This window comes from Musca autumnalis, unplaced genomic scaffold, assembly GCF_047663935.1.
Source record: "Musca autumnalis isolate F117 unplaced genomic scaffold, ASM4766393v1 scaffold_3, whole genome shotgun sequence".
NCBI classification, from domain to species: domain Eukaryota; kingdom Metazoa; phylum Arthropoda; class Insecta; order Diptera; family Muscidae; genus Musca; species Musca autumnalis.
In genome coordinates this window covers 226,267,915-226,295,890 of record NW_027411866.1, presented here as the reverse complement: position 1 = coordinate 226,295,890, position 27,976 = coordinate 226,267,915, and the positions used below count along the sequence as shown (strand labels likewise).

General features: G+C 36.3%; 1 protein-coding gene across 1 annotated transcript in view; it reads right to left on the bottom strand.

Annotated features, from left to right (window-relative positions):
• The window catches only part of LOC141399041 (uncharacterized), a 460,530-nt gene that overhangs the window by 100,295 nt on the left and 332,259 nt on the right, over positions 1-27,976 (bottom strand). The window contains exon 5 of the mRNA XM_073977023.1: positions 21,462-21,641. Coding sequence (XP_073833124.1) covers positions 21,462-21,641 — 180 coding nt within the window. The remainder of the gene's footprint in view (positions 1-21,461; positions 21,642-27,976) is intronic.

The window sequence follows — 27,976 nt, the reverse complement described above, 5'->3', positions numbered from 1 at the left end:
TACAGGAAACAGAATGAAGTCCGAAAATTCTACCAAAGAGTGAAACATCAAACTGATGGCTTTGGAACTGGCACATCCTCCTGTAGAGACCAGCAAGGTAATCTGGTAACTGATACACATAGTGTGCTAAGAATATGGAAAGAGCATTTTTCCAAACTGTTGGTATCCAATAGCAACGAAGTCGAAGAAGATACCACAGATCCAGTCCCAGAAATTGGTATTGAATGTATACCATCCGGCCAAGATGAGGAAAAGACAGCAAAAAACCGGCTGAAGAATAATAAGGCAGCAGGAGCTGATGGCCTACCAGCCGAGCTGTTTAAAACCGAAGGCGACACGCTGATCATGCATCAGCTAGTTAGCTCCATCTGGCAGGAAGAACGCGTACCCGACGATTGGAACCTGAGCATCCTGTGTCCCGTCCATAAGAAGGGGGATAAGACTTTATGCTCCAACTATAGGGGCATAAGTCTTCCCCCCATCGCCTACAAGATAGTGTCAGGGATATTGTGCGAACGACTAAAGCCCATGTTCAACGAAATAATTGGACCCTACCAATGCGGCTTTAGACCTGGCAAGTCCACCATTGACCAGATATTTACCCTGCGGCAAATCCTGGAGAAGACCCAATAGATGCAGATCGACACCTACCACCTTTTTGTCGATTATAAAGGAGCCTTTGACAGCCCGCTACGTTCAAAGGTATTCCAAGCAATGTCTGAATTTGGTATCCCCGCAAAGCTCATTCGGCTTTGTAAAATGACTCTAACTGACACAAGATCTTTAGTTAAAATAGAAAAGAACCTCTCCGAAGAGTTTTGTGCCAAAAGAGGTTTCTGACAAGGGGACAGCCTTTCGTGTGATCTTTTCAACATACTGCTAGAAAAGGTTATACGAAAGGCAAACGTCAAAAGAAGTGGCACAATCTACACCAATAGCCACATGTTACGTGCTTAGGCTGATGATATAGACATCATGTAAAAGAAGTAACCGACACCCTTATGAAGGTCGAAGGAGAATCTGCTAAAGTGGGTCTGGCGGTAAACGGCGAGAAGACCAAGCTGATGGTGTCGACGCGCAATGCGTCCATTTAGATCGGACCAACTGTTGAAGTTGAGGTAGTAAAAGACTTCGTATACCTCGGCACCGCCGTAAACATAACAATCGACATCAGTTGTGAAATAAAAAGAAGAATTGTATTGGCCAACAGATGATACTTTGGCTTAAGTAAGCATTTTAAAAACAAAGCAAAAACTCGTCATACAAAAATAACGCTTTACAAAACATTGATCCTACCCGTGCTGATGTATGGTTCCGAAGCTTGGGTACTTGCGCAAGCAGAAAAGGCAGTGCTTGGCGTGTTTGAGAGAAAAATTCTTCGAAAGATCTACGGACCGATCTGCGTTGACGGTGAATATCGACGTCGTATTAACCACGAGCTGTATCTGCTATACAACGACATTAATATTGTTAAACGTATCGAAATGCAGCGATTGCGTTGGCTAGGCCATAAAATAAGAATGAGCGATGATGAACCCGCTGAGAAGGCGTATAAATTCGAGCCACATGGCGGTGCACGCAGAATTGGGAGGCCAAAGAATAGGTGGCGCAAACAAGTGGATGAAAAGATGACAAGGCGCGGTATTCCCAAAAGCGAATCACGAAACCGAGAGAATTGGAGATATTTTCTTAGTTCGGTCTATGGAACAAATGTTCTGTATTTTATTACATATATCATATTTATTAAAATTGGTTTGTGCGGGACTTTTTCAATATTTAAATGGAATAAAATTTATTATTTTTATGTTTGAGTGTTGACCAATTTTGATACTTAGAGTGTAGATTTTTTGACGGGCTTTTTTGGTCAGTGTTTTGTTATGACAATAAAACGAATTTTATTTCATATTGTGCTCAACGTTTCTTTGGCTTTTTTCCAACTTTATCAAGAGCTTATGTTTATTTTGGATATCTGGTAATAAAAAAGATAGAAACTACATTGTATTATTGGTTCTGAATATTGCACTATTTTAACTCACATTATTTAAATATCATTATAATTATTATTTACTTATTATTAAAAAAACGGGACTCCACACGAAACACATAATTAATAAATAAATAAATAATAAATAATTGTATAAATAAATAAAATCACAGTTAAAATAAAGCTATCACAGAACTGGCATTATGCTATTGCAATGGAATACTGAAGCTTGGTGTTGTCTTTATCTTCTTTCGTGTTGATACTTTTGACAATCCTTTGTTGTATGCGTAAGCTTTCAAGTGTAAACCTTTTATTTTCTTTCTTCTCTTTGTCTAATATTTTGACATTTTTGAAGTCCGCTGTGTGACCACTTTCTTTAATGTGTTGTGCCAGAGCAGTTTTTTCTGATCCCTTTTTTATGTCTGCTTGATGTTCTCCTACTCTCACACTTAACATTCTCTTTGTTGTGCCTACGTAAACCATTCCACATTCTTCTGTTTGATTCCCTTTGCATGTGATTTCATAGACCACATTGCTCTGTTTGAGCTTTTCTTGTTTTGTTGTTGTTCTTTTGAATATTGTCTGTAATGTTTCATTCGATCTGTGTGCTATTATTGTTGTTGTGTCTTTTATGATGCTTCTCAGGTTTTTTGGTTCTGTTAAGCTGGGTAGATATGCTACACTTTTTGGTTTTCTTTGATTTTTGGTCATGGGTTATTTGGTTTATTATATGGGTGGGGTAGCTGTTTTTTTTGAAGTATTCCACTGAATTTATTTATGTTTTTTGCTAAAAACTGTTCGTCGGTAATATATTTAATTTTATTTAGAAGACTTATGGCTGTATTGATTTTCATATTTTTTGGTTGTGTAGAGTGGTAGTTGATGATTCGGCCTGATGATATTTCTTTTGTATACCATTCTGTTAGAAGTGTACCATTGTTTTTCACGATCATCATGTCTAAATACGGGAGCTTGTTTTCATTTTCTTTCTCTATAGTAAATTGTATTTTGTTATGTTGGTTGTTCAGTGTTTTAAGAATAATCCGTTCGTCGTTTTTGTTAATTATTGCAAAAATATCATCCACGTATTTCGTCAGTAGTTTGATTTCAATATTCTTATTTTTAAGTTCGAGAACGATGTCGGCTATCGTAGGTGATAGGGGGTTCCCCATCGGCATACCATACGTTTGATGGTATATTTGGTTATTACATTTAAAGTAATTGTTGTCTTTAAGTACAAAATGAAGTATTTTCAGAAACGTTTGCTTAGGGATTTTCGTGTGCTCTTGAAGGAATTTCCATTTGTCCATGATATTTTTGATAGCGAGGTGTGTGGGTATGTTCGTGAATAGTGATATAACGTCAAATGATTATTATCAATAATAGGCAAAATGCTATTCACTTGTGCAAAAGAAAAAATTCGTTTTGTAGTATTTTTTATTTATTTTTTTAAATTGGTTTGTGCCTGACCTTTTTTAATATTAAAATAGAATAACGGTTAATTTAGTCATTAATAGGTAAAAGTTCATTTATTATTGCTACAGGAAATCATTTTTGAGAAAAAAAGGTCAAAAAAACATAACCCCAGCATACATACTCTAAAGACAGTCTGAAGGTTTAAAAATGTATAAAAATACATATGTACATACATATATAAAAATTACGTCGGAAGAACAAAAAAGTTTAAAGGTAATAAACCTTAAAAACCGTGTACTCCTACATTTACCTTAACCATTTAAATTAAAATGTATTAAAAGCTTTTTTGTGCAAACATACCACCATAAGACATGTCTACATATAATTAAATACAAGAATACATCAAAGCAAGAAACTCAATTTATGCAAATCAATGATACGATTTGGCATCAGTTTAGGCTTTCAACCCGTCCGCACGTTGAAGAGGAAATGAGGAAAGTAGAGCAAAGTGTCAATAATAATTTATTTTTTCATTTCTTACTTTCATTCCATTTTGAATTTTCTACTCTGATTCAGCAAGCAACAACCCCAAGAAATAAAAATGCATCTTAAAAAGAAAATGGAAGGCAAGTCGTGTATTGGCACAGAATCATTTTTTGTTGTGTTTTTTCGTATTACTTACTTGCTCTCCTTTTGTACATTTATCCTTTAACTGTGACATGTCATTAAATTTAAAACAATCTTTTGACAATTCCATTTGATGCTGCTGCTACTGTTTTTGTTGTTTGTATTTTGAAATGGAGCACAATAATTTGTCGCCACCATAAGTTTAACATGTCTAACTCATCGTCTTCTGCTGCTTCAATTCTTATTCTTCGTTATTTCTGTTACTTGTTGGCATTTCTTCTTGTGACATAGTAATTTGTTTTGTCTTTTTTTTCGAGAAAAGTTTAATTTCGAAAAAAGAAGAATTCAAAACTTTAGAGAAGTTGAAAGGGGCATTTCATGTTGTGATATTTAACTGTCAAATATTTTTTTGTTTTTCAACACTTGGTGTGGGGAGAGTTTGAGTTATATCTATATTTTGACAGAAAATATGTAGTTGTGACATAATACTGAAATAAAACCAGTAAGGAAAGTATCAAAGTCGGGCGGAGCCGACTATATAGTACTTTACACCACTGTGAATATGTAAAATATACATGGGAGATATATAAATCTGATCTAATTTCGATACAATATGATATACTTATTACTAGACCATATTCCATCACACATCCCAAATTTCAAACACGTGAAATCGGGCGAAAATATATACGGGCGCTATATCCGAATCTGAAGACCTCTGTAGACTTCATTCCTTCACACGTTCCAAATTGTATCAAAATTGGACGGATACAGGGTGTTTGGTGCATCAAATACCTCAAATCGGCCGAATATATTTTTGGAAGCTATATCCAAATTTGAACCGATTTTGATATAATTTGGCACATTTATCTATAGACCTAATTCCGTCACACATTCCAAATTTCATCAAAATTGGACAGATACAGCGTGTTTGGTGCATCAAATACCTCAATTTAGTGGAATATTGCGGCCACAACCTTCAAAATACCAGAAATAAACGTTTTATGGAGACTATACTAAGGCGTGGACCTACATATACCGACAAATTTCATATGGAACATTTAATACCCTAAATGAAGACCAAATATAAAACTTCAGCTATTTCGGTGGAATATTGAGGCAACAATCTTCAAAATACCGGATATAGGTAAGTGTCGTTCTTTGGGGGCTATACTAAGGCATGGATCTGTACCGAAAAGTTTCTGGGGAAAGTTTTATACCCCCAACTAAGACTAAATACCAAATTTCAGCCATTTCTGAGAATTATATTCAGTGGATTATTGTGGCCACAACCTTCAAAATACCGAAAATCCGGCGGCACCGTTTTATGGGGGCAATATGAAGGCGTGGACCTATACCGACACATTTCTGGGGGGAAGTTTTATACCCCCAACGAAGACTATGTGCCAATTTCAGTCATTTCTGTGCTACGATGAACCTAAAACCTTCAAAATACCGAAAACCGTCCTATGAGGGCTAGATCAAAACGTGGACCGATGTAGCCCATTTGCAATACCAAACATCCTACGAGTGATAGAACCTTCTATACCAAATTAAAAAACTATGTCTTGAAAATTGCGAGCCGTATCTTGATTTCAACAGACGGACGGACAGACATGCTTATATCGACTTAGAAATTTACCCTGATCGAGAATACATATACTTTATAGGGTCTCCGATGAATATTTCGAAGTGTTACAAAGGGAATGACAGACTTAATTATACCCTACATATTATGGCGGAGGATAAAAAAATAAACTGGCAAACATATAATATGCTATTACAACAAAACAACGGTATAATTATACCCTACACCACTATGTAAAATGGTATTATAAGTTTGTTTTGGGAAAAATTCATGTAACACCGCAAAATATTCGTCGTAGACCCCCAATGTGGTATACCAATCTTCATATCTTGACGAGATAAAGCGATTTTGAGATGTGTGTCCGTCCGTCTGTCCCTCTGTCCGTCTGTCCATTATAAATTGTAATCAAACTCCAGACCGCAATTATGGATTGATCGTCACGAAATATTGCATGGAGTAAGGCCGACCTGCATGCAACATTTCGTGACTAGAATATATCCCTTTTTTATTGGTGATGATCGTGAAATATTTAGCGGTTGTAATGGACCAGCGGTTGTAATGGACCAAAAAATGTGAAGAATATAGACTGATTAGTATCATGGGTCATGCATTAAAACTTTTTCTAAGAGTAATCCATAGCCGAATATATCCAAAATGTGAGAAGTATATGGGCACATCACAGTTCGGATTTAAACAAGGAATGGGGACTCGAGAAGCACTGCTTAGCTTACAGGTGCTAGTTCAGAAATGCCGAGAAGTACAAAAGGATATATTTATATGTTTCGTTGACTACGAAAAAGCTTTCGACACAGTTCGTCACGATAAACTAATAGAAATTCTGAAATCGATTAACATAATCGAGAAGGAAATACGATGTATACGAAATTTATATTGGAAACAGGCGGCATACATCGATATAAACGGAGAAATGACGGAAGAAGTAACGATTTCAAAGGGGGTACAACAAGGATGTATCCTTTCGCCGTTGTTATTTAATATATACTCCCAACGAATATTTATGGAGGCTATAAAGCACCAAAGAATAGGAGTACAAATACATGGTATGATTATCAACAATATCAGATACGCGGACGATACAACAATATTCGCTAGCACCATATCCGGTCTACAAAACCTTATTGACAAACTCAAAGATGTAAGTGAATCGTATGGATTGAAAATCAACAAAAAGAAGACAAAATGCATGACCATCAGCCGAAACAATACGTATAACAACAGTACGTTAAAAATACAAAACACCGTAATAGAAAAAGTAAAAAACTATAAATATTTAGGAGTTACCATAAATGAACAATGGGATGTTTCGAAAGAAATAACTTGTCGTATAGAAATGGCAAAGGATGCACTCTACAGATACAACAAGATACTGACAAGTCATGACATCGGTATACAAACTAAAACCAGATTCATCAAATGCTACATCTGGTCTGTTTTATTATATGCATCAGAAACATGGGCAATAAAGGCGATAGATGAAAGAAAGCTGGAATCACTTGAAATTTGGATATACCGAAAAATACTTAAAATACCGTGGACAGATCGCATAAGAAATGACGAGGTGTTAAGAAGAATGAATCAAGATCGCCAACTCCTTAAAACAGTTAAAACAAGAAAAGTGTCATACCTGGGACATATCATGAGAAATGATAAATATATTCTTCTGCAAAAAAATTATCAAAGGATCAGTTGATGGAAGACCATGCAGAGGAAGAAAAGAAAGTTCTTGGCTGAAAAATATTCTGACATGGACCGGACATCAAAATGAAAGAAGTTTATTGAATGCCGCCAAAAACAGATATCTATATTTATAAAAATCCATTTTTGTTAAACATAAGAAAAATTGTAAATCAACAAATAATCTGTAATTATTATATGATCGCATATATCCGAAACACGGATGCGCAAATAAAGAAGAAGAAGAATGGACCAAAAACATATTATTTACACAATTTTGTAGCGGCTCTGTAGGTCGCAAAAACAGCCCGATCGCTTTGAAGTTTTAAATAAGGTAAGAGTATATGACGAAGAAGAAGCTTGCAGCTTGTGATGGCTATCAGATAATATTTAGGATGTTGAATGGACCACATCTTTTGTGTGAAAATTGTGAATTTTTTATACCCTCAGCATTAATGCTAACGAGGGTATATACACTTTCATACGGGCAAAATGTGCCTCATCGAAATAATGGTTTTAGACCCCAAGTATGTTTGGGCGAAAAGTGTTCCAGACAATTTGGAGTCGATTTCGCAATGTCCGTCTGTCTGTCTGGCTGGTTAGTGCGCACGATAAATCTCGAACGGATAAACCGATTTGGTCCAAAATTTGGCTTTCGCAATATTTTGTCCAAACTTAGTTTAAGTTCGAAGATGAGTTATATCGGTCCACTCCTTCAGGTACCTCCCCCACAAAAGTTCGGATAATTTGTGGGCACGATAACTCTTGAAGGGAATAACCGATTTGGTCCATACTTTGCACATCTTAAAATTTCTACCAAACTTAGATGAGGCTCCAATATGGACTTAATCGGTCCACTCCTTCGGGTACCTCCCACACAAAATTGCTGTTCAGTTTAGGACCTCGAATCAGTTTAGGTCTCGAATCGCTTTGATTTTTGTTTTAGAAAGTTGTATTCGATGTCCTCTATACGACAGTACAAGTTTCATCAGGGGCAATTCCACACTTCCTGAGCAAATAGCTTGAAAGATGAAAAAACCTCTATGACACCGTGTGTAGTGGTTGCAGCGCAAGATAACTCTCGAACGGATCTGACGATTCGATTCAAAACTTGGCCTTCATAATATTATGTCCAAACTTAGTTTCAGTTCGAAGATAAGCCATATCGGAAAAATTATAAACACGATAACTCTTGAAGAAAGTAACCGATTTGGTCCATACTTTTCACATCGTGAAATTTCTATCAGACTTAGATGGGGTTCCAATATGAACTCAATCGGTCCACTCCTTCGGGTACCTCCCCCACAACATTTCGGAAAAGTTCAGTTTAGGACATGTTCGACAATCGCTTTGATTTTTGTTGTAGCGACATGTATTCATAGACCTTGCAACCGATTTGGATCTCTAAATATTGTCGAAACTTAGTTTAAATTTGGCCCCTATCTATCCAATCCTTGTGGTACCACCCACATAAATGTTCAACTTTTTGTATGGTTAAGGGTCTGTTCGAGGATCTTTTGAACATTTTTACCAAAGGTTTTCCAAGAGGCCCTGTTAACAGAGATATTATGTTTTTCGTGAGCTAGTGCGATAAAAAGCCCTATCTAACGTTATCCCCGCAAATTTTTGAGCTTTAATCCTATCCATACCTTTGTCGGTTCATATGCCCAAATTTTTGAAAACCCCCTAAATACCTAGGTTTTTTTTTTGGGAAAAAAGTGCTTCAATCCGCACAGGCTGAGGGTATATATCTGTCGGCAAACCCGACTGAAATTTTTTTACTTGTTTTTAATAAATTAGTTTTGTTCTTTTTTTCGAATAGATGCAAAGTAACATGAAATTTAGTTTTCGACGAAAGGTGTTAAAAGATAACGCAGATAACGAAAATGTGAAGATAAACGGTGGAATATTGTCCCAATCATATATAAAAAGCGAAAGCTTCTGGAGATGTTAAATTTTATAGCTAAAAATTTCTTTTGTTCAGAGACTCATAATGAAATTTGATTTGGAACATTTCTGCTTTTGTCACAATGCCCAAAAAGTGAAGTATTTTGAATCAGTATGGAATAAATTTTAATTAAGAGTCTAGAAGTTTAACAAATAATTTCTACCTATAATATCAAATTTTGTAACGTAATTTTCTTAACAAAGTGTTTTACTTAGATATCTAGTTTGTTCTGGGACTTGTGTAGAATATTTCTTCTTTTAACTCCTTTCATCTAAAAGTACATTTCATGTTACTTTCATGCATCAACTCGAAAAAAGAACAAAACAAATTTATTAAAAAAATATTAAGGTGTCTTGTTGGCAAACTTGATGTATATATTTTCTTGATATACATATATTCTAAATACACATTTCATGTATTCGTCGACTTATATTAAAATTTGATGGAGAATGTTTCTGTCTTTGACGTCTTCTATGTAGAATGAAGTTTTGTGGGTAAAAACTTAATAAATTCCGATAACGTACAACATTAACCTTAAAACGTGATTTTACTTTTGGCAGATTCCTGGCGTTTATGTACGATTTAGAGTTTTGGTGTATTCGGGGACCTATAGTAAAATTTTATGACAAATAATTTTGTAGAATATTTTGAACTGATACGATCACATTTTAAAGGAGTTTTTAAACGTTTTTGAAAAAAGTCCATAATGACCCATTTAGTGATTCGCATGAGGGTTAATTTTTTATAAAAAGATATCCTGCTTTGTTGTCAGTAATATTGCCAAAGACACTTTATACCTAAAATGAACGGATTCCAAGGAATCTGATGTCGAATATTTCAAAACCTGTAGAAATGGATGGAACTTGCCAAGCCTATTTAGGGTACTTCCCGACGTAAACTTTCAAAACGCCGACACACGTGTCTTCTTTTTTTCGGTCCTCTTTCATAATCTGGCCGAATTATCTTGTAATTATGTTTTGTGTTGTACAGTGTAATTATCCGATAGGTTCATAAATCCTTAAAAATTTCAAAAATTCTGAATAAATAGTTATTGATCAACATCTCGATTTCTATATAGAAACCTTGCAACACGATTAAAAATCAATATTTGATAAATTATGTCACCTGCTGAGATTATATCCCTCCTCTCAATATTTTGTACCGATTTCTGGCTTTCTGGGAAAAATAATCATACCACAATATTAAAGTTAATAAGTTTTTCCCCCAAATTACACAAAAAAAAAGGTTTTACATTAAAACGTGCATAATGTTGCAATCTTTTCCAAAAAATACATACATATATCCCGTTGCTAACAGATTTCAAAATAAAAACATAACTTTTACATTTACCACTCTCACTTCTCGATTATTACAAACTGTGTAGGAGAAACATCATCATTAACAAGAATCCTTTTTTTAGTTTTGTTATGTCCTCATTATGTTAAGTAAGCTTTGCCAGGAAGAAGTCGGGCGATAATGTAATTCATTATAAGTGGGTGTGTTTGTGTGTATGTGATTTATATTAAAAAGTTTCTGTTTTTATGACTTCCAAGTTGACAGATTGTTCGCACGCGTAAATTGAATGTGAGTGAGTGAGAAATTGTTGCTTTCACTATCAAAAAAAAAAAAAATGAAAAATGAAATTTTTTAAATTATGGATTTAACTTTTTAATATTCGAAGTTTATTAATTTTGCTGTAGTATGTGGTTGGTGGTTTAGGTTAGGTTTTCGGGTTAATTTGTTCCTGTTTCTGGAGTAAAAAACAATGTTATTTGTTTTCAATTTGATTAATGTACTCATTGAACTTTGTGACAAATTAATTACAAATGTTGAAAAATTACTGGAATTAAAGATAATATCGGGAAGTTTCCCTGGGATGTTTGTGGAATAATTATTATTATGACTGTTAAAGATAATATAGTAACATATTGTGATGTAGAATTTTCTGTTGAACATATTTTAACATTTGTTTTCCTTTTTGACGCATTTTTTATAATGGTCTCAAACTATCACATTGTGTCCTACAGTTCGATTTGCTGGAAATTTATTTTATAATTTTACCCACACCTAAATAGATCGCTTGACTCTTCTCCTTAAAGATTTTTACAATCTTAACTTTAAGATAACCATAAATTTAAAAGTTATTATTATTTCATTATTTTATTCCTCCCTCCACACAAATTTCAAAACAAAATATTATCTGTTAAATCATTTGCATTATTTATTGGTTAACCCAAAATGCCAGTCAAGCGTCAAACACCACCTAAGGAAAACAAACAATATCAACGAAAATGGAGAAAGGAATACCTTCAAAGCAGAGAAAAATTCCATTAATTTGTAAACAACAACTGTTGCTTGTTTTCATTCAATTGATAGTCAGTCAGTCGGAAGTTGGGCTTCCAATCATCCCAAAAGTTGGGAATAATTTGATGTATTAATAATAACCCATACAAGTGACAATCTTGTTAAATATGTGCTTTCATGGCATTGAGATGGCATATCATTTGGGATAAGTTTAATATTTTGTCTACTTCTTCTTCTTCTTTGGGTTTTTTTTGTTAGTTTAGCATCTGGATATCATTCAGTATTTATTACTATTTATACAGTTTCTGATATCATAACATGAAGGGGAATATTTGTAACCATAAATATTTGGCAAAACACTGCTTCTGTTTAGAATCCTCCTGGGTTTGTGACTTAACTAGAATGTTTCCAATGTTTTTGTTGTTGCTTTCCTTTCTTGTCGGACATCTGGCAAGACATCTTAATAAATGTGTCAAACGACGAAGAAATATGCTGACATCTTTCGAAATGACATATCCATTCGTTTGGCAAACCAAAAAATGTATTTTGTGTGTGTGTGTGTTAATATTATATGTCAATGAAGATAATCATATGGAATATATTAATGAGTATTTTCTTGCTAATACAATTATATTTTCTCTCTTTTATAAATATTGCGCAGATAATTTACTTACTTAGGTAGGGAAACATGACATACATATACATATTTCACATGTATTAAATAAAATTGAATTTTTATGAATTATTAGAAAATATAGCTGTTGTTGGGGGTAAATACATATAAAAGTTTCCACAACATTCCCGATGGAGACTTCTCTTATATTAACGAGTGTACGCCGATTCATGTTAGCTGGATGATATGGAACCTATTCGTAATTATTATCGCCGAGTCCGAACGACATGTCTTACGGCATCACTTGTAAAGAAGTTTTTCATAGCTGAAATACTCTGGAAATATAAGCCGACATTACACTGAAAGAATTTGCCACCGCCGAAAATGTTGATGTTCTGGTCGGGGATTGAACCGCAAACCTTCTAATTACAAGGCGGACGTGCGTTGGGGGTAAATAAAATAACATACATATAGCAGCTCATTTACTTAAAGAGTGGTATATCTCAAAAAATTAGTTTTCTGAGATAGCAATTTCAAATGAAAATGCACATGGTAAATTTCAAAATTCCTTTACAATTCCATTGAAAAAAAATTAAACATTTTTTGAAAGCACAAATCTGTTCGCATTTACAAAATTGGATGATGTGCCCAACAGTTATGGTGGTTTTTATTTCCTTATAAAGAAAAAAACCTTTGTGGATTGAAATATTGTTTGTCCCAAAAAAAAAACTTATGAACCGACAATAATATGGATAGGATTAAAGTTCAAAAATAAAACATAAAGTTCAATAAAAAAAAACATAATATCGCTGTAAACAGGGCCACTAGGAAACCCTTCGGTAAAAATGTCCAAGGTATCCTCAATAGACCGTTAACCACACAAAAATGTTGAACATTTGTGTGGGTGGTATCCCAAGGATTGGACAGATGGGACCCAAATTTCAACATAAACTAAGTTTCGACAATATTTAGAGACCCAAAGTTTGCATCAAATCGGTTGTTACGTCTATGGACGAACTCAGTATTCGGATCGTGCTCTTCAGCCACTACATATGGTGCCATAGGGAAAAAACTGAAAAAACTTTTTCTATCGTAATTGAGGCTGCGAATGCAAGTTGCTTAAACAACAAGAAAGAAACTATCAGTCGACTTTGCCGACAGAGATATACCCTCAGTCTATGTGAATTGAAACGTTCATCTACGGGCAGATCGAATGTATTCAGCGTTTTTTCAGCATTTTGTAGCCCTTTTTGGACATTTAAGCTTGCCGACAAAAATGTGAATTAGGATTCAGGTTCAAAAGTGTTGTAGAGGAGGTACTTAAAGAAATGGACCGATATAGTCCTTTATGGGGTCATCTCTTTTCGATAGATATCGCGCCCACTAGTAATTTCACGGAAAACATAATATCGCTTTACGCAGCATCGGTATACATATCCAAAGGATCTTCGAACAGACCCCAAACTGCACCCTAAGGAGAGGACCGATATGGGCCATTTTAGAAGTTCAACTAAATTTGGACAAAATATTAGGAGATCCAAAGTTTGCCCAAATAGTTTGCCCTGTTAAAGAGATATCGTCCATACCATTCTAGTGTATCTTTTTAACTGAAACTAAGTTCGGACAAAATATGACGAAGGCCAACTTTTGGACCAAATCGGTTGATCACTTCGAGAGTTAGCGTGCTCTTCAGCCACTATATATGGTGCCATAGAGGGTTTTTACACCTTTCGGGCTGTTTTCCCAAGAAATATGGACTCGCTTCTGAAAAAACGTTTACCGTCTAAAAGAGGTAGCGAATGCAAATCGCTTCAACACAAACCAAAGTGATTCGAGAGCAGGTCTTAAAGTGAATTTATACAGAATTATGTGTGGGAGGTACCAGAAGAAGGAGACAAATATAGTCCATATTAAAACCTTATCTATATCTGGTAGATATAGGATGTGCAAAGTATGGTTTACATCGGTCACTCCCTTCAAAAGATATAGTGCGCACAATTTTTCCGAACATTTTTCAACTTTTGTGGGGGAGGTACCTGAAGGAGTGCACCGATATGGCTTATCTTCGAATTTAAACTATTTTTGGACAAAATTTTACGAAGGCCAAATTTTGGACCGAATCTGCAGATCCGTTCGAGAGTTATCTTGCGGTCAATCCACTACACACGGTGTCATAGGGCTCTTTGCAACTTTTAGGCTATTTCCTCAGGAAGTATGGACTTGCCCCTGATGAAACTTGTACCGTCGTACAAGTGAATACAAGTACTTGCAACAAAAATCAAAGCGATTCGAAAGCAGGTCCTAAACTGAACTTTTCCGAAATTTTGTGTGGGAGGTACCCGAAGGCGTGGACCGATTGAGTCCATACTAGAACCAAATCTAAGTTTGGTAGAAATATCACGATGTGCAAGGTATGGACCAAGAGTTATCGTGCGCACAAATTCTCCGTACATTTTCGGACTTTTGTGGGGGACGTACAAGAAGGAGTGGACCGATATAACCCATCTTCGAACTTAAACTAAGTTTGGACAAAATATTGCGATAGCCAACTTTTGAACCAAATCAGTTCATCCGTTCGAGAGTTATCGTGCGCACCATCAAGACAGACAGAGAGACAGATGGACTAACATTGCTAAATCGACTCCAAACGGTCTGAAACACATTTCGTCCAAACATACTTGGGGTCTAAAAGCATTATTTCGATGAGGCGCATTTTGTCCGTATGAAAGTGTATATACCCAGCGAAAAGTTTGCCTCCAAAGAGGCAGTTAAATGATATGTACAAGTGATTTGGAAGTGCATCAAATTATGCATTTTCACTCATGATTTTTACAAGGGAGTGACCCCGGAAAGAGGCACTCCATTGCATCGCATTTTAACTGACCCTTTGGCATTGCATTTTAACTGAACCTTTGGCACTGCATTTAAACTGACCCTTTGGCATTGCATTTTAACTGACCCTTTGGGGTAGAATAGTAGGCAGTCCAGAGCAGTCCAAACATGTGTGTTTCCTCCGCTCTCCATTTAATCCAAGCTTAAGTGCTTTTGCTTCATCTGCTAAATGGGTTTGATATTGTCTTCCCATCACCAGTTAAGATTTCGACATGTATTCCAACAGCACTCCATTGGGAAATTTTCTTCTCGTGAGTTACCGGAAAAATGTTCACAAATTAAATATTATTTAGTTTGTATTAACAAATGTTTGGAAATGTTAACACGATTATCTCTTTTCGGTAATGTATTCCGCTGCCTGTAGAGATGTACAAACTGATTTATGTACATGTAGGGATCTCTAACAACTGCTAATAAAATGTAGTGAACGGAGTGCCTTTTTCACGACTACGTTTGCACTGTATCCGGATGCTGTTAAATTGTGAGGAATTGGAGTGCCTTTTTCACGACTCCGTTGAACTGCCTCCGGATGTTGTTAAAATGTGACAAATGGATGTGATTCTTTGGATTGCATCCAAATGCGACTAAAATGTGAGGAATGGAGTGCCTTTTTCACGACTCAGTTTGAACTGCATAAAAACATGCCGTGAAAGAACTAGTCTACATTGTACTACTTCCAATTTATTTTGCTGGGTACCCTCGTTAGCATAAATGCTGAGGGTATAAATATTTAAAAATTCCCTTTGTGATGTAATAAGAAAATATGTGTATAAATCATAAACAACATTTGTCATCTATCCGCCTATAGTTAATTATTTCCGAACTTCACTTTTACTTTCGCGAAAAATCAAATAATAATGAAACAAGTAAAAAAGTATCAGTCGGCTTTGCCGACAGAGATATACCCTCTGCTTGTGTATATTGAAAAAAATTTTTCCCAAAATACGTCTGTATTTAGGGGGTTTTTAAAAATTTTGGGCGTTTGAACCGACAAAAATGTTGATTAGGATTAAAGATCAAAAGTTTTGCCGAGGAGATACTAAAAGGAATGGATCGACATTGACCGTTATGAAAGTGGTTCTCCAGGCACAACATATGGTGCAATAGGGGGTTTTTACACTCTTCGGGCTGTTTGCTCAAGAAGTATGGACTTGCTCCTAAAAAACTTTTACCATCGTAATTGAGGCAGCGAAAGCAAGCTGATTCAACAAAAATCAAAGTGATTCGGTATTAGGTCTTAAAGTGAACTTATCCGAAATTTTGTGTGGGAGGTACCGGATGGAGTGGACAAATATAGTCCATATTTGAACCTGATCTATATCTGGTAGATATATTAGGATGTGTAAAGTGTAGACCAATTCGGCCACTCCCTTCAAGAGTTACCGTACGAAAATTTTTTCCGAACATTTTTGAACTCTTGTGGGGGAGGTACCTGCAGAAGTGGACCCATCAGGCTTATCTTCAAACTTAAACTATGTTTGGACAAAATATTACTAAGGCCATATTTTGGACCGAATCGGCAGATCCGTTCGAGAGTTACCTTAAGCTCCAACAACCTCACACGGTGTCATAGGGTTTTTTGGCAACTTTCATGCTATTTTCTCAGGAGGTATGGACTTGCCCCTGATGAAACTTGTACCGTCGTATGGAGGGCAGTGACTACAAGTTGCTAAAACAAAAATCAAAGCGATACGAGAAATGGCCCTAAACTGATCTTTTCTGGAATTTTGTGTGGGAGGTACCCGAAGGAGTGGACCTATTGAGACCATATTGGAACCTTGCATTACTATGGTAGAAAGTTTACGCTATACAAAGTATGGACCAAATCGGTCACTCCCTTCAAGAGTTATCGTGCGCACAAACTTTCCGACCATTTTCGAACTTTTGTGGGGGAGGTACCGGAAGGAGTGGACCGATGTAGCTCATCTTCGAACTTGAACTAAGTTTGGGCAAAATATTACGAAAGCCAAAATTTGAACCGAATCGGTTGCTCCGTTAGAGAGTTATCGTGCGCACCAGCCAGACAGACAGACAGACGGACGGACATGGCTTAATCAACTCCAAATTGTCTGAAACACATTTCGTCCAAACATACTTGGGGTCTAAAACAATTATTTCGATGAGGCACATTTTGCCCGTATGAAAGTGTATATACCCTCATTAGCATAAATGCTGAGGGTATAAAGAAAAATAAATTTCTCATAGATACCTTTTATTAGTCCCAATTTACATTAGGCGAGTTTACTTGCGGCAATTGTCATTTTGTAGGAGAGACAGGTGAGGCATATGGTAACCCTTTGCCTCTCAGCACCCTCTCTCACCTGCAAACTGACAAATGCCGCAAGTAAACTCGCCTAATGTAAATTGGGACTTACTTTTAAAAAAATCGAAAAAATATTGTCTATTTTTACGTAAAGGTAGTATGTCGCAAAAAAATTGTCTGAGATATAATGATTGGAAGGCAACAATTTATTGTGATTTAAATGTAGCATAACAACTTTAAGTGCGTGTTTCTCGAAATGGTGTTTTAGAAGTCGGTGCCAACGATAGCTCTAAAACGAATTGACCGATCTTCATATGACCTTATTATATTTTCATGTGAACTTATTAAATACATAAAATGCTTGCCTTTAAGCGAGACAGAGTAAACAATTAATTTGCCCAATTTTTTGACAAAAAAGTAAATTGTTTTCGTTAAGATTGAAATTTTGACTTTGACAGCTCAAAATTTTTTTAAAAATATTTTTTTAATCCTATTTTATTAGGTTCCTAAAACGCTTACCAAAAAATAATATGATCGGCCCATCCGTTTTCGAGCTATCGTTGGCACCGCAAAACGCTTTTACAAAAAGATGGTTTCGCAAGTACCCATTTACCTCAAGAATATGCACTATTTTCAACAACAAAAATTTCAAAGGTATTATGAGATGTGCTCTTTGAGATGAAAGAAAGTACAGTTTCACCGAGTCTTGCAAATTCTAAACTGTTGACACTCGGACATAAATAGGATAAACCTGAACTATCTGCTTGAAATTCATTCTTAAGGTTGTTTATTATAGGTAAAATATATGCCAAAAATAGAAGAAAAAACTTCCTGCTTGGCATGATTCCGTTGCCACCAGATTATTATGAACTTTTGCATTTCATAATAATTTATGAACACAATGCATGAATCTTTACCAAATAAGTGTCATGAAAAATATATTTCAAAACCCGGGTAACTTAAAGTTAAAAGTGACCATTAAACTACTAGCAGGACCTTCTTGGCATTAAGTTTTAATGTGAAAATTATATTTTTAATGCCACCAAATTGCTTTATTTTACGTTTTCAAATCCATCCAATAGTAAAGGTAAGCATGTAATAATAGCCCAAAGACTAATATTTGTTTTTTTTTCTAAAATATTGTTTAAAATTATTAGCATGAAAACGGCCAAAAATGGATTAGGGCCGCCCATCAGCCCAAAATTAAAAATTATTTTTTATTCGACCCAAATTTGGGCCGAAATGCCCAAAACGGCAACACTGCCAGTGAGCGCTTGCTGAGAGCAAGTGAGCATACATTTCGATGTGTTTCACATTGACATTTACGCTCCCTTGCTCTCAGAAAGCGCCCACTGGTGTATGTGTTTGCTTTTTTGTGGCTTCTGGGTTTGTATTTGTTTGCACACAAACATATAGTTTGTTTGCACCCAAACATATATTTGTTTGCAGGACCCAACCCTATGTTATGTTTGGGACTGCTTGCAAACAAATATATGTTTGCTGCAAAATATGTTTGGGACATATGTTAGAGAGGCCATTTTTTTCTGTGTGTACCAACTAAACTGGGTAGTACGTAAGATACCCCTAGAACGGAGAAACCGATTTGGTCCAAACATTGTACATCTTCATATTTCGTACAGCCTCTTGTGGACTCTGTTTCGACGGCACAATTTTTTTTCGGAGACAAGTACATACCTCCTGAGATAATAGCCCACAATCTCAAAAAAAAAATCCTTTCTGTACCAACTAAACTGGGTAGTACGTAAGATAACTCTCAAAGGGAGAAACCGATTTGGTCCAAACGTTGTACATCGTATTATTAAATACAGGCCCGAATTTTGTCTGATTATTTAGTACATCGGACCACTATTTCGGGTGCCTATCACACAAAGTATAGAAAGATTGCAATTTAAGGACTCGTTTGGGATCGTTTTTAAACTGTTGGCAACACGTTGTGCCTTAGTTAAGCGGGACAATTGTTTCGGATACTTTCTGAAAATTGACCTAAAAACTCAAAAAACCCCTATAGATGTCAGCAGTATTGTGTTTGCTTCTTTGCTTTAGGTCCAAGGCTGAGGGTATATCTCTGTCGGCACAACGGGCTGATATTTTCTTACTTGGTTTTTTAGAGAAAATCTAGGTCTAAGGTTCTATGTCTTTTTATTATCTAACTGTCATTGGCTGAGGATATAATTCAATCGGCAAACCTTATACAGTGCCCGAAATAAACATAGGTTCACATGTAAATTTGTAATTTTTTCGTAATCCATATGACTTTTATAGGATTTTATAATTTTGTATTTTGGAATTGGGCATTCCCCATGATGTCAATATATCAGTTATTTGGTTTTGCAACAAAATACAAATTTAAAATTTTTTTTCCTTATTTTAGGTGCGAAATAATGATAGGTTCAGGGCAATTTTTGCGGATTTACACGTATAAATTTGAGGAAAACTTTTTACAAATCGTTGTTTTTTTAGATCGCCGATGTGCAACGAGTAATTTAATTTAGAAGTTGTCTCCGAATTATTTTCAAAATGCAGATTTGTTCAACACTTTAAAGCAGTTTTCAAGAAACACATTTTTAACGTGGGGGAGCAGGCGAATCTGTGGTTGTCAGAGGCAAGGATCATTTCAAATTGCATGAAAAGAGTAACAATCAAACAACTGAATCCAATTTTTTAAAAAGTTTCATAAATTGGGCTCAAAATTTGAACGTCAAAAAAGTCTGGAGGGTTCTCCAACACCACTTTGACGGCAAGAATCGCTTATTTTTCCCATTTCTTGGAGTTAAAATAATTTTGCATCTCAAAACAACAGTCAACGTGATCTTCCGGTATCGAAAATGCGATGTAAACAAACGTTAGTAAGCTCGAATCGACCAAGGAAGAATACAAAAATTGCCAAGGAAAACAGCAATCGAGCCTGAAGAAGAACAGACGTAGGTTTAGGTAAAAATGCTTATGAAAAATGGATGGGAAATTGTTTGAGTAATAGAAAAAATCCATCCTAGCCCTTTTGCATGAGAGTTCACACAATTTTTAGTCGAAATCTGGCGGCTTTCTTTTTTGGGCTCGGTTGCAGTTTTACTTGGCAATTTTTGTATTCTTCCTTGGTCGATTCGAGCTTACAACCGTTTGTTTACATCGCATTTTCGATACCTGAAGATCAAATTGACTGTTGTTTTGAGATGCAAAATTATTTTAACTGCAATAAATGGGAAAAATAAGCGATTCTTGCCGTCAAAGTGGCGTTGGAGAACCCTTCAGACTTTTTTGACGTTGAAATTTGCGCCCAATTTATGAAACTCTTTAAGAAACTGGATTTAGTTTTTTGATTGATACTCTTTTCATGCAATATGAAATGATCCTTGCCTCTGACAACAAGGGATTCACCTCCTCTCCCACGGTAGAAACGTGTTTCTTAAAACTGCTTTAAAGTGTTGAACAAATCTGCATTTTGAAAATAATTCGCGGACAACATCTAAACTAAATTATTCGTTGGACATCGGCGATCTAAAAAAACAACGATTTGTAAAAAGTTTTCCTCAAATTTTTACCTGTAAATCCCCAATAATTGCCCTGAACCTATCATTATTTCGCACCAAATATAAGGGAAAAATTTTAAAATTTTACAAATTTTTATTTTGTCGCAAAATCAAATAATTGATATATTGATATCATGGGGAGTGTCCAACTCCATAATACAAAATTATAAAATCCTATAAAAGTCATTGGAATTACGAAAAAATTACAAATTTACATGTGAACCTATGTTTATTTCGGGCACTGTACATACATTGATATATTTTGAATTTTTTTGTTTCAAGATAATTTCATGTGGTTTTCGCTCCTTGGATTGAGTATTTATTCTTGTAATTAAAAATGTAGCCACAGAATATGTTTAACCAGAAATAGTGGATTAAATAATGTTAATTCCAAAATCAATGAAATACAAATAGCAAATATCCTTTTCATTTAAAAATTTTTAATTAAATTTATTTTAATATTTTTTATATATTTCCAATATAAAGCCGCAATATTATTCCTGCATTTAAATTTTTATATTGAATGCATTTTGTTTTAATATATTACGCTACATTCATTCATTCGTTTGTTCATTCTACTTACCCCAATTTCAACGTAAATTGTATAAATGGGATATGGCAGTGCAATCACCATACCCGTCAGCCATGTTGCACAACAACAGACAAATGCCGGGAAACGTCCCTTGAGTGGATTGCCCAGCCAACGCATACGGTCCCAGGCTATTAAAATGTGCGTTATCATGGCAACGTGCAGCGGTATATCCTGTGGCATCGTCATGGGGGGAGACAGGAGGCAGGCAGTCAGGCAGCAGTTGTGATTTTACATTTGAAATGTATTGGAAAACATAGAAGTGAGAAAAAAAGAAATGGAGCAGAAGAACACAAACAAAGAGAGACATTTAAATGTAATTGATTGTTAAATGACAGACAGCATGTATAACAGCAAGTAAATGAATGAAACAAAAAATAGATATTATCGATATTATCAACTGTATAGTAAGTAATGAAGTAATAAATATACATAAATATTCAAATAAAGTAGATACACCTAATTGAATTTTACAGTTGTAATTGATAAATTTTAACCATACTACAAGATTTGGATACTGGGAGGTAGACTTTTTTAAGGGTTAAGGTTCCCAGTGGTCACAAAACTTCTCCACCAAAAATTGTCAACATGCATATGTCCATGTTTTGGTATAGCCTCTATATGAGGCGCTCAGTGCCAAAACTGCCTAAGCCGCATGATCAAAAAAGTTAAACTGACTATAAAGATTTAACCGGAAATAAATACTAAAAAACTCCAGATTTCATTATTTTAGCAGGTAGTATAACCTAAAAGTTTTTTAGTATTTATTTTAAACAAGTAAAAAAGTATCAATCGCCTTTGCCGACAGAGATATACCCTTAGCCTATGTGAATTTAAACTTTCATCTACGGACAGATCGAATGTATTTAGGGTCTTTTTAGAATTTTGTAGCCCTTTCTGGACATTTGAACTTGCGAAAATGAGGATCACGAATAAAACTTAAAAGTGTTGCGGAGGAGATACATAAAGGAATGGACCGACTTGGTCAATTTTGGAAGTGGATCTTATTTTGGGAGTCATATCATTTTGATAGATATCTGATATTATTCATTTCAGTGGGTCATCGCGTAACTTTTGAACCAGTATGCCAGGAAGGATGGACTTGTCCACGGAAAACATAATATCGCTATCAACAGAACCACAACAAGCAGCATCGGTATACATTTTCGAACAGATCTTCGAACAGACCCTATGCTGCACATAGACACAAATGTTGAACTTTTGTGGGGGAGGTACACTAAGGAGAGGACCGATAGGGGCCATGTTAGAAGTTAAACTAAATTTGGACAGAATATTAGGAGATCTAAAGTTTGGACAAAATTGGTTGCCCCGTTTAAGAGATATTGTGCGTATCATTTGAGTGACATTTTTGAAATATTGCGTAGAAGTACCGGAAGTTGTGGACTGGTATTGCCAATCTTCGAAATGAAACTAAGTTTGGACAAAATAAGGCTAAGAGAACTATCGTGCTCTCCAGCCAATACATATGGTGCCATAGGTTTGCTTGTTTGGATGGCTTTTATATTAAACAGAATACCTTGTTCCATAAGCCGAACTAAGAATAGAATTCCAAACGCACCGATCTTTATCTTTACTTCTCCAATTTTGGATGCCATGTTTTGTGATATCTTCTTCAACTTGGTCTTTCCATCGGAGTTTTGGCCTTCCCTTGGGGCGTATACTGTAGAGTGGCTCGTATTCAAATACCTTTTTGGCGGGGGCATCTTTATCCATTCTGCTGACATGGCCAAACCAACGCAAACGTTGTAATTCGATACGTTTTAGTATATCGATGTCGATCGGCTGGTATAGCTCGTGGTTAATACTACGTCGGTATTCACCGTCAAAGCATATTTATACCCTACACCACTATGTGGGGAGGGTATTATAAGTTGGTTTTGGCCAAAAAGTTTGTAACGCATCGAAATAATGGTCGCAGACCTATACTTATATATACCAAAATGAATGTCTCGACAAGCTGAGTCGATCTGGCTATGTGTGTCCGTCCGTCAGTCCGTCCGTACGTCCGTCTGTCCGTCTGTCCATCTAAACCTTGTAATCACGCTACAGGTCGCAATTTTGATCGGATCGTCACGAAATTTTAGATGTTGATGGGGGTCCCGGAGGGGAAGAAGCCTATTGATTTTGGTGATGGTCGGATAATTATTAGGGGTCGGAATGGGCAAAAAACTTATGTGGATAAAAAGACAACGTTTTTTTCCAAAGCGAATATCTCAGCTTCTATACGGGGTATACCAAAAGCAAAACCTGTCAATAAAAGTAGAAAATATCGCCTTTCTAATGATGTAAGGTAGGTTCTCGTAGGTGATCAAACAACGAATATATCGCAATAGCCGCTAATAGAACCCAACTTTTTATTTTTGCGATTTTAATAACAATGACGAATATCACAGCTTCGGTTGGGTAACTTCCAAAAACAAAGTCTGACTATGAAAGTAGAAAATCCCATCTTTACAGTGACGCAAAGTAGGTTGGCGTAGGTGGCCACATAACGGAGATATCACAATAGTCGGCAATACATCCCATTTTTTTAATTTTTTTGTAATCACGCTACAGGTCGCAATTTTAATCGGATCGTCACGAAATTTTGGGGGCTAATGGGGATCCTACAGAGAAAGAAGCCTATTGATTTTGGTGATGGTCGGATAATATTCAGAGGTCAGAATGGGCAAAAAACTTATTTGGAGAAAAAGTCAACGTTTTATTTCAAAGGGAATATCTCTGCTTCTAAAAGGGGTATATCAAAAGCAAAACCTGCTGATGAAAGTAGAAAATATCACTTTTGCAACGATGTTACGTAGGTTGTCGTAGGTGGTCAAACAACGAAGATATTCCAAAAGCCGTTAATAAAACACAACTTTTCATTTTTGCGATTTTAATAATAATGACGAATATCACAGCTTTGGTTCCGGACCTTCCAAAAGCAAAGTCTGACAATGAAAATAAAAAATCACATCATTACAATGATGTAAAGCAGGTTGGCGTAGGTATCCAAATAACGGAATAAAGGAATTTTGATTTGCTCAAAGCTAATTCCCAGGGGCAGTGTTGTAGGGTATCACATGGTCGACCCCGTTCGACTATAATCTTTGCTTACTTGTTTTCCATAAATCTTTCGAAGAATTGTTCTCTCAAACACACCAAGTTCTGCCTCATCTGCTTTCGCAAGTACCCATGCTTCAGATCCATACATAAGTACGGGTAGTATCAGTGTCTGGTAGAGAGTAAGTTTTGTTTGACGAGAGGTGGTTTTACTTTTAAACTGTTTACTTAGACCAAAGTAGCATCTGTTGGCCAATATTATTCTTCTTTTGATTTCAAAACTGATGTTGTTCGTTTAATTTATGGCGGTGCCGAGGTATATAAAGTAATTTACAAAATTGTAGTTCTGAACATCAACAGTTGGTCCGAGTCTACTGGACGTCTTGCGAGTTGATACCATAAACTGTGTCTTATCACCGTTGACTGCCAGACCCACTTTGGCAGACTCTTTTAAAATTTTCGCAAGGGTGGCTGTTACGGATCGAGTTGATCGACCTATTATATCAATATCGTCTGCATAGGCCAGTTATATTATATCCTTATTGTATATAGTGCTATTTTTATCTCTATCGGTATATACATTCGCTTCTCGTATGACCTGTTCCAATATAATGTTAAATAGGTCACACGATAGGCTGTCATCTTGCCTGAAACCTCGTTTTGTTTCAAAAGATTCCGAGAGGTTCTTTCCTAATTTAACAGCTGATCTTGTATTAGCCAATGTCATCCTGCATAATCTTATAAGTTTTGCAGGGATACCAAACTCAGACATGGCTTGAAACACCTTTGATCGAATTGGGCTGTCGAAGGCGACCTTCTAGTCGACGAACAGGTGGTATGTGTCGATCTGCCTTTCGTGGGTCTTCTCCAGAATTTGGCCCAGTGTGAAGATTTGGTCAATTGTCGATTTACCAGGTCCGCATTGGTATGACCCGATTATGTTATTGACCCTCGGTTTTAAACATTCACACAGTACACTCGACAGCACTTTGTATGCGATTGGGAGCAGCCTTATGTCTCTGTAGTATGTACACACCGTCTTATCTCCTTTCTTATGTACGGGACATAGGAGGCTGATGTTCTCATCGTTGGGTATGCTCTCTTCCTGCTAAATTTCGGTAATTAACTGATGCATACTCCTTATCAGCATTTCGCCACCGGTCTTGAACAGTTCGGCGGGCAGCCCATCAGCTCCTGCTGCTTTATTGTTTTTCAGCCGATTAATTGCTGTCATGACCTCGCTTTGGCTAGGTGGAAGACATTCTACGTCGTCGTTTGCGATTGGTTCTGGTGTATCTTCATCGCCGCTCATATTCGATACTAAGAGCTTCATGAAATGCTACTTCTAGATCCTCAGTTCGCTATCTGTATCAGTTACCAGATTCCCTTCATGATCTTAGCAGGAGAATATGCCTGCACCATACCCTTCAGTCTGGTGTTTAACACTCTGGTAAAATTTGCGGACCTCATTCTGATTCCTGAACATCTCGAGTTTCTCACGCTCACGTTTCTCTTGCTTTTTCTTTTTTCTTCTGAAAATACGCTTCTCTTCTCCCCTCTTCTCCCGATATTTTTCTACTGAATGCAGGGTTGCTCTGTATGTTGCGTTCTTTTCTTCAGTAGCGTTACGGCACACCTGATCGTACCATAGATTTTTAGGTGGTGGTTTTTGGTACCCAAGCACAGATTTTGCGGCAGTTTGAATTGAGCTGGCTATTCTTTGCCACTGCGCTTCCACATTATCGGGACAAGCAGTGCCGTCTTCCAGCATGTGAGTCAGTTGAGCGGAATAGGCTTGTGCTATCTGTTGTGTTTGCAGCTTCTCGACATCCGGCTTCCGTCCTGTGTTAGATCGCACTTTTGCCGCAACATTAAGACGAGTGCGTACCTTGGCTGCTAGAAGGAAATGGTCGGAATCGATGTTCACTTCTCGAATCGATCGGACATCTAACACACTGGATGAGTGTCTTCCGTCTATCACAACATGATCAATCTGGTTTCTCGTTTTCCCATCTGCGGTTTTGGAATCTGGTGCTTCTCACTAACATGTTTTTTGCCGCTGCAAAATCATCAGCCTCATTCCGTTGTCGGATGTTATCTCATGAAGGCTGCACTTTTCGAAGGTGCCATAGGGGGTTTTTAAATATTTCGGGCTGTTTATTTTTTAAGAAATATAAATTTGCCCCTGAAAAAAATTTTACATTCAGAATTGAGGCAGCGGATGCAAGTTGCTTCAACCAAAATCAAAGTAGGTCTTAAAGTGAACTTATCCGAAATTTTGTGTGGGAGGTACCGAAGTACTGGATAAATATAGTCAATATTAGAACTTGATCTTTATCTGGTAGATATTTTAGGAGGTGTAAAGTATGGACAAAATCGGTCTCTCCCACGTGCGCAAAATTTGTCCGAATATTTTAGAACTTTTGTTGAGGAAGCACCTGAAGGAGTGGACCGATATGGCTTAGCTTCAAACTAACTTTGGACAAAATATTACCAATGCAAAATTTTGGACAAAATCGACAGATCCATTCGAGAGTTATTTTGCGCTCCAACCACTACACACGGTGTCAGGTTATTTTCTCAGAAAGTATGGACTTGCCTCTAATGAAACTTGCACCGTCGTTTAGGGGATAGTAAAAACAAGTTATTTCCACCAAAATCAAAGCGATTCGAGAGCAGGTCCTAAACTGAACTTTTCCGAAATTTTTGTGGGGGAGGTATCGATCTTAAACTAAGTTTGCACAAAATATTACGAAAGCCAAATTTTCGACCGAATCGGCTGATCCGTTCGAGAGTTATCGTGCGCTCCAGCCAGCCAGAGAGACTGACAGATGGACGGGCATGGCTAAATCAACTCCAAATTGTCTGAAACACATTTCGTCCAAACATACTTGGGGTCTAAAACCATTATTTCTATGAGGCACATTTTGCCCGTATGAAAGTGTATATACCCTCGTTAGCATAAATGCTGAGGGTATAAAAAGCTCTTTAAGTACCAGCTAAGCGGTGGTGGTGTTGGAGCTCAACAATCATTTATCCAACATTATCTAATAATATCCTTTTTAAGAGGATACACTTCAAAATTAAAAATTAAACTACTAAAACAGAACAAAGCAAACGAATTAATTTCATTCGCTTAGTAATGGTCCAATTAATTTTAATACCCATTTAATGGCTGCTTGTGAATAAATAATAAAATTGAACCGCGTTGCAATAGGGGGGGCATTCCAATTGAAGCATGAAAATAAATTTCTAAAATATTTATGATAATAAAAATGTAACAGCTTCCTCTCTCCTGGTGGCGGACAACCCCAAACAGTTGTTTTTAATATTTTAAATGTGCAAAATATTTCAAAGCAAGTGCTGTGACTAAATCTCTAACCCTGACAAATTCGTTTTATTTTCATTTATATTCCTATTTTCACAAAGTTAAATAAAATACATTT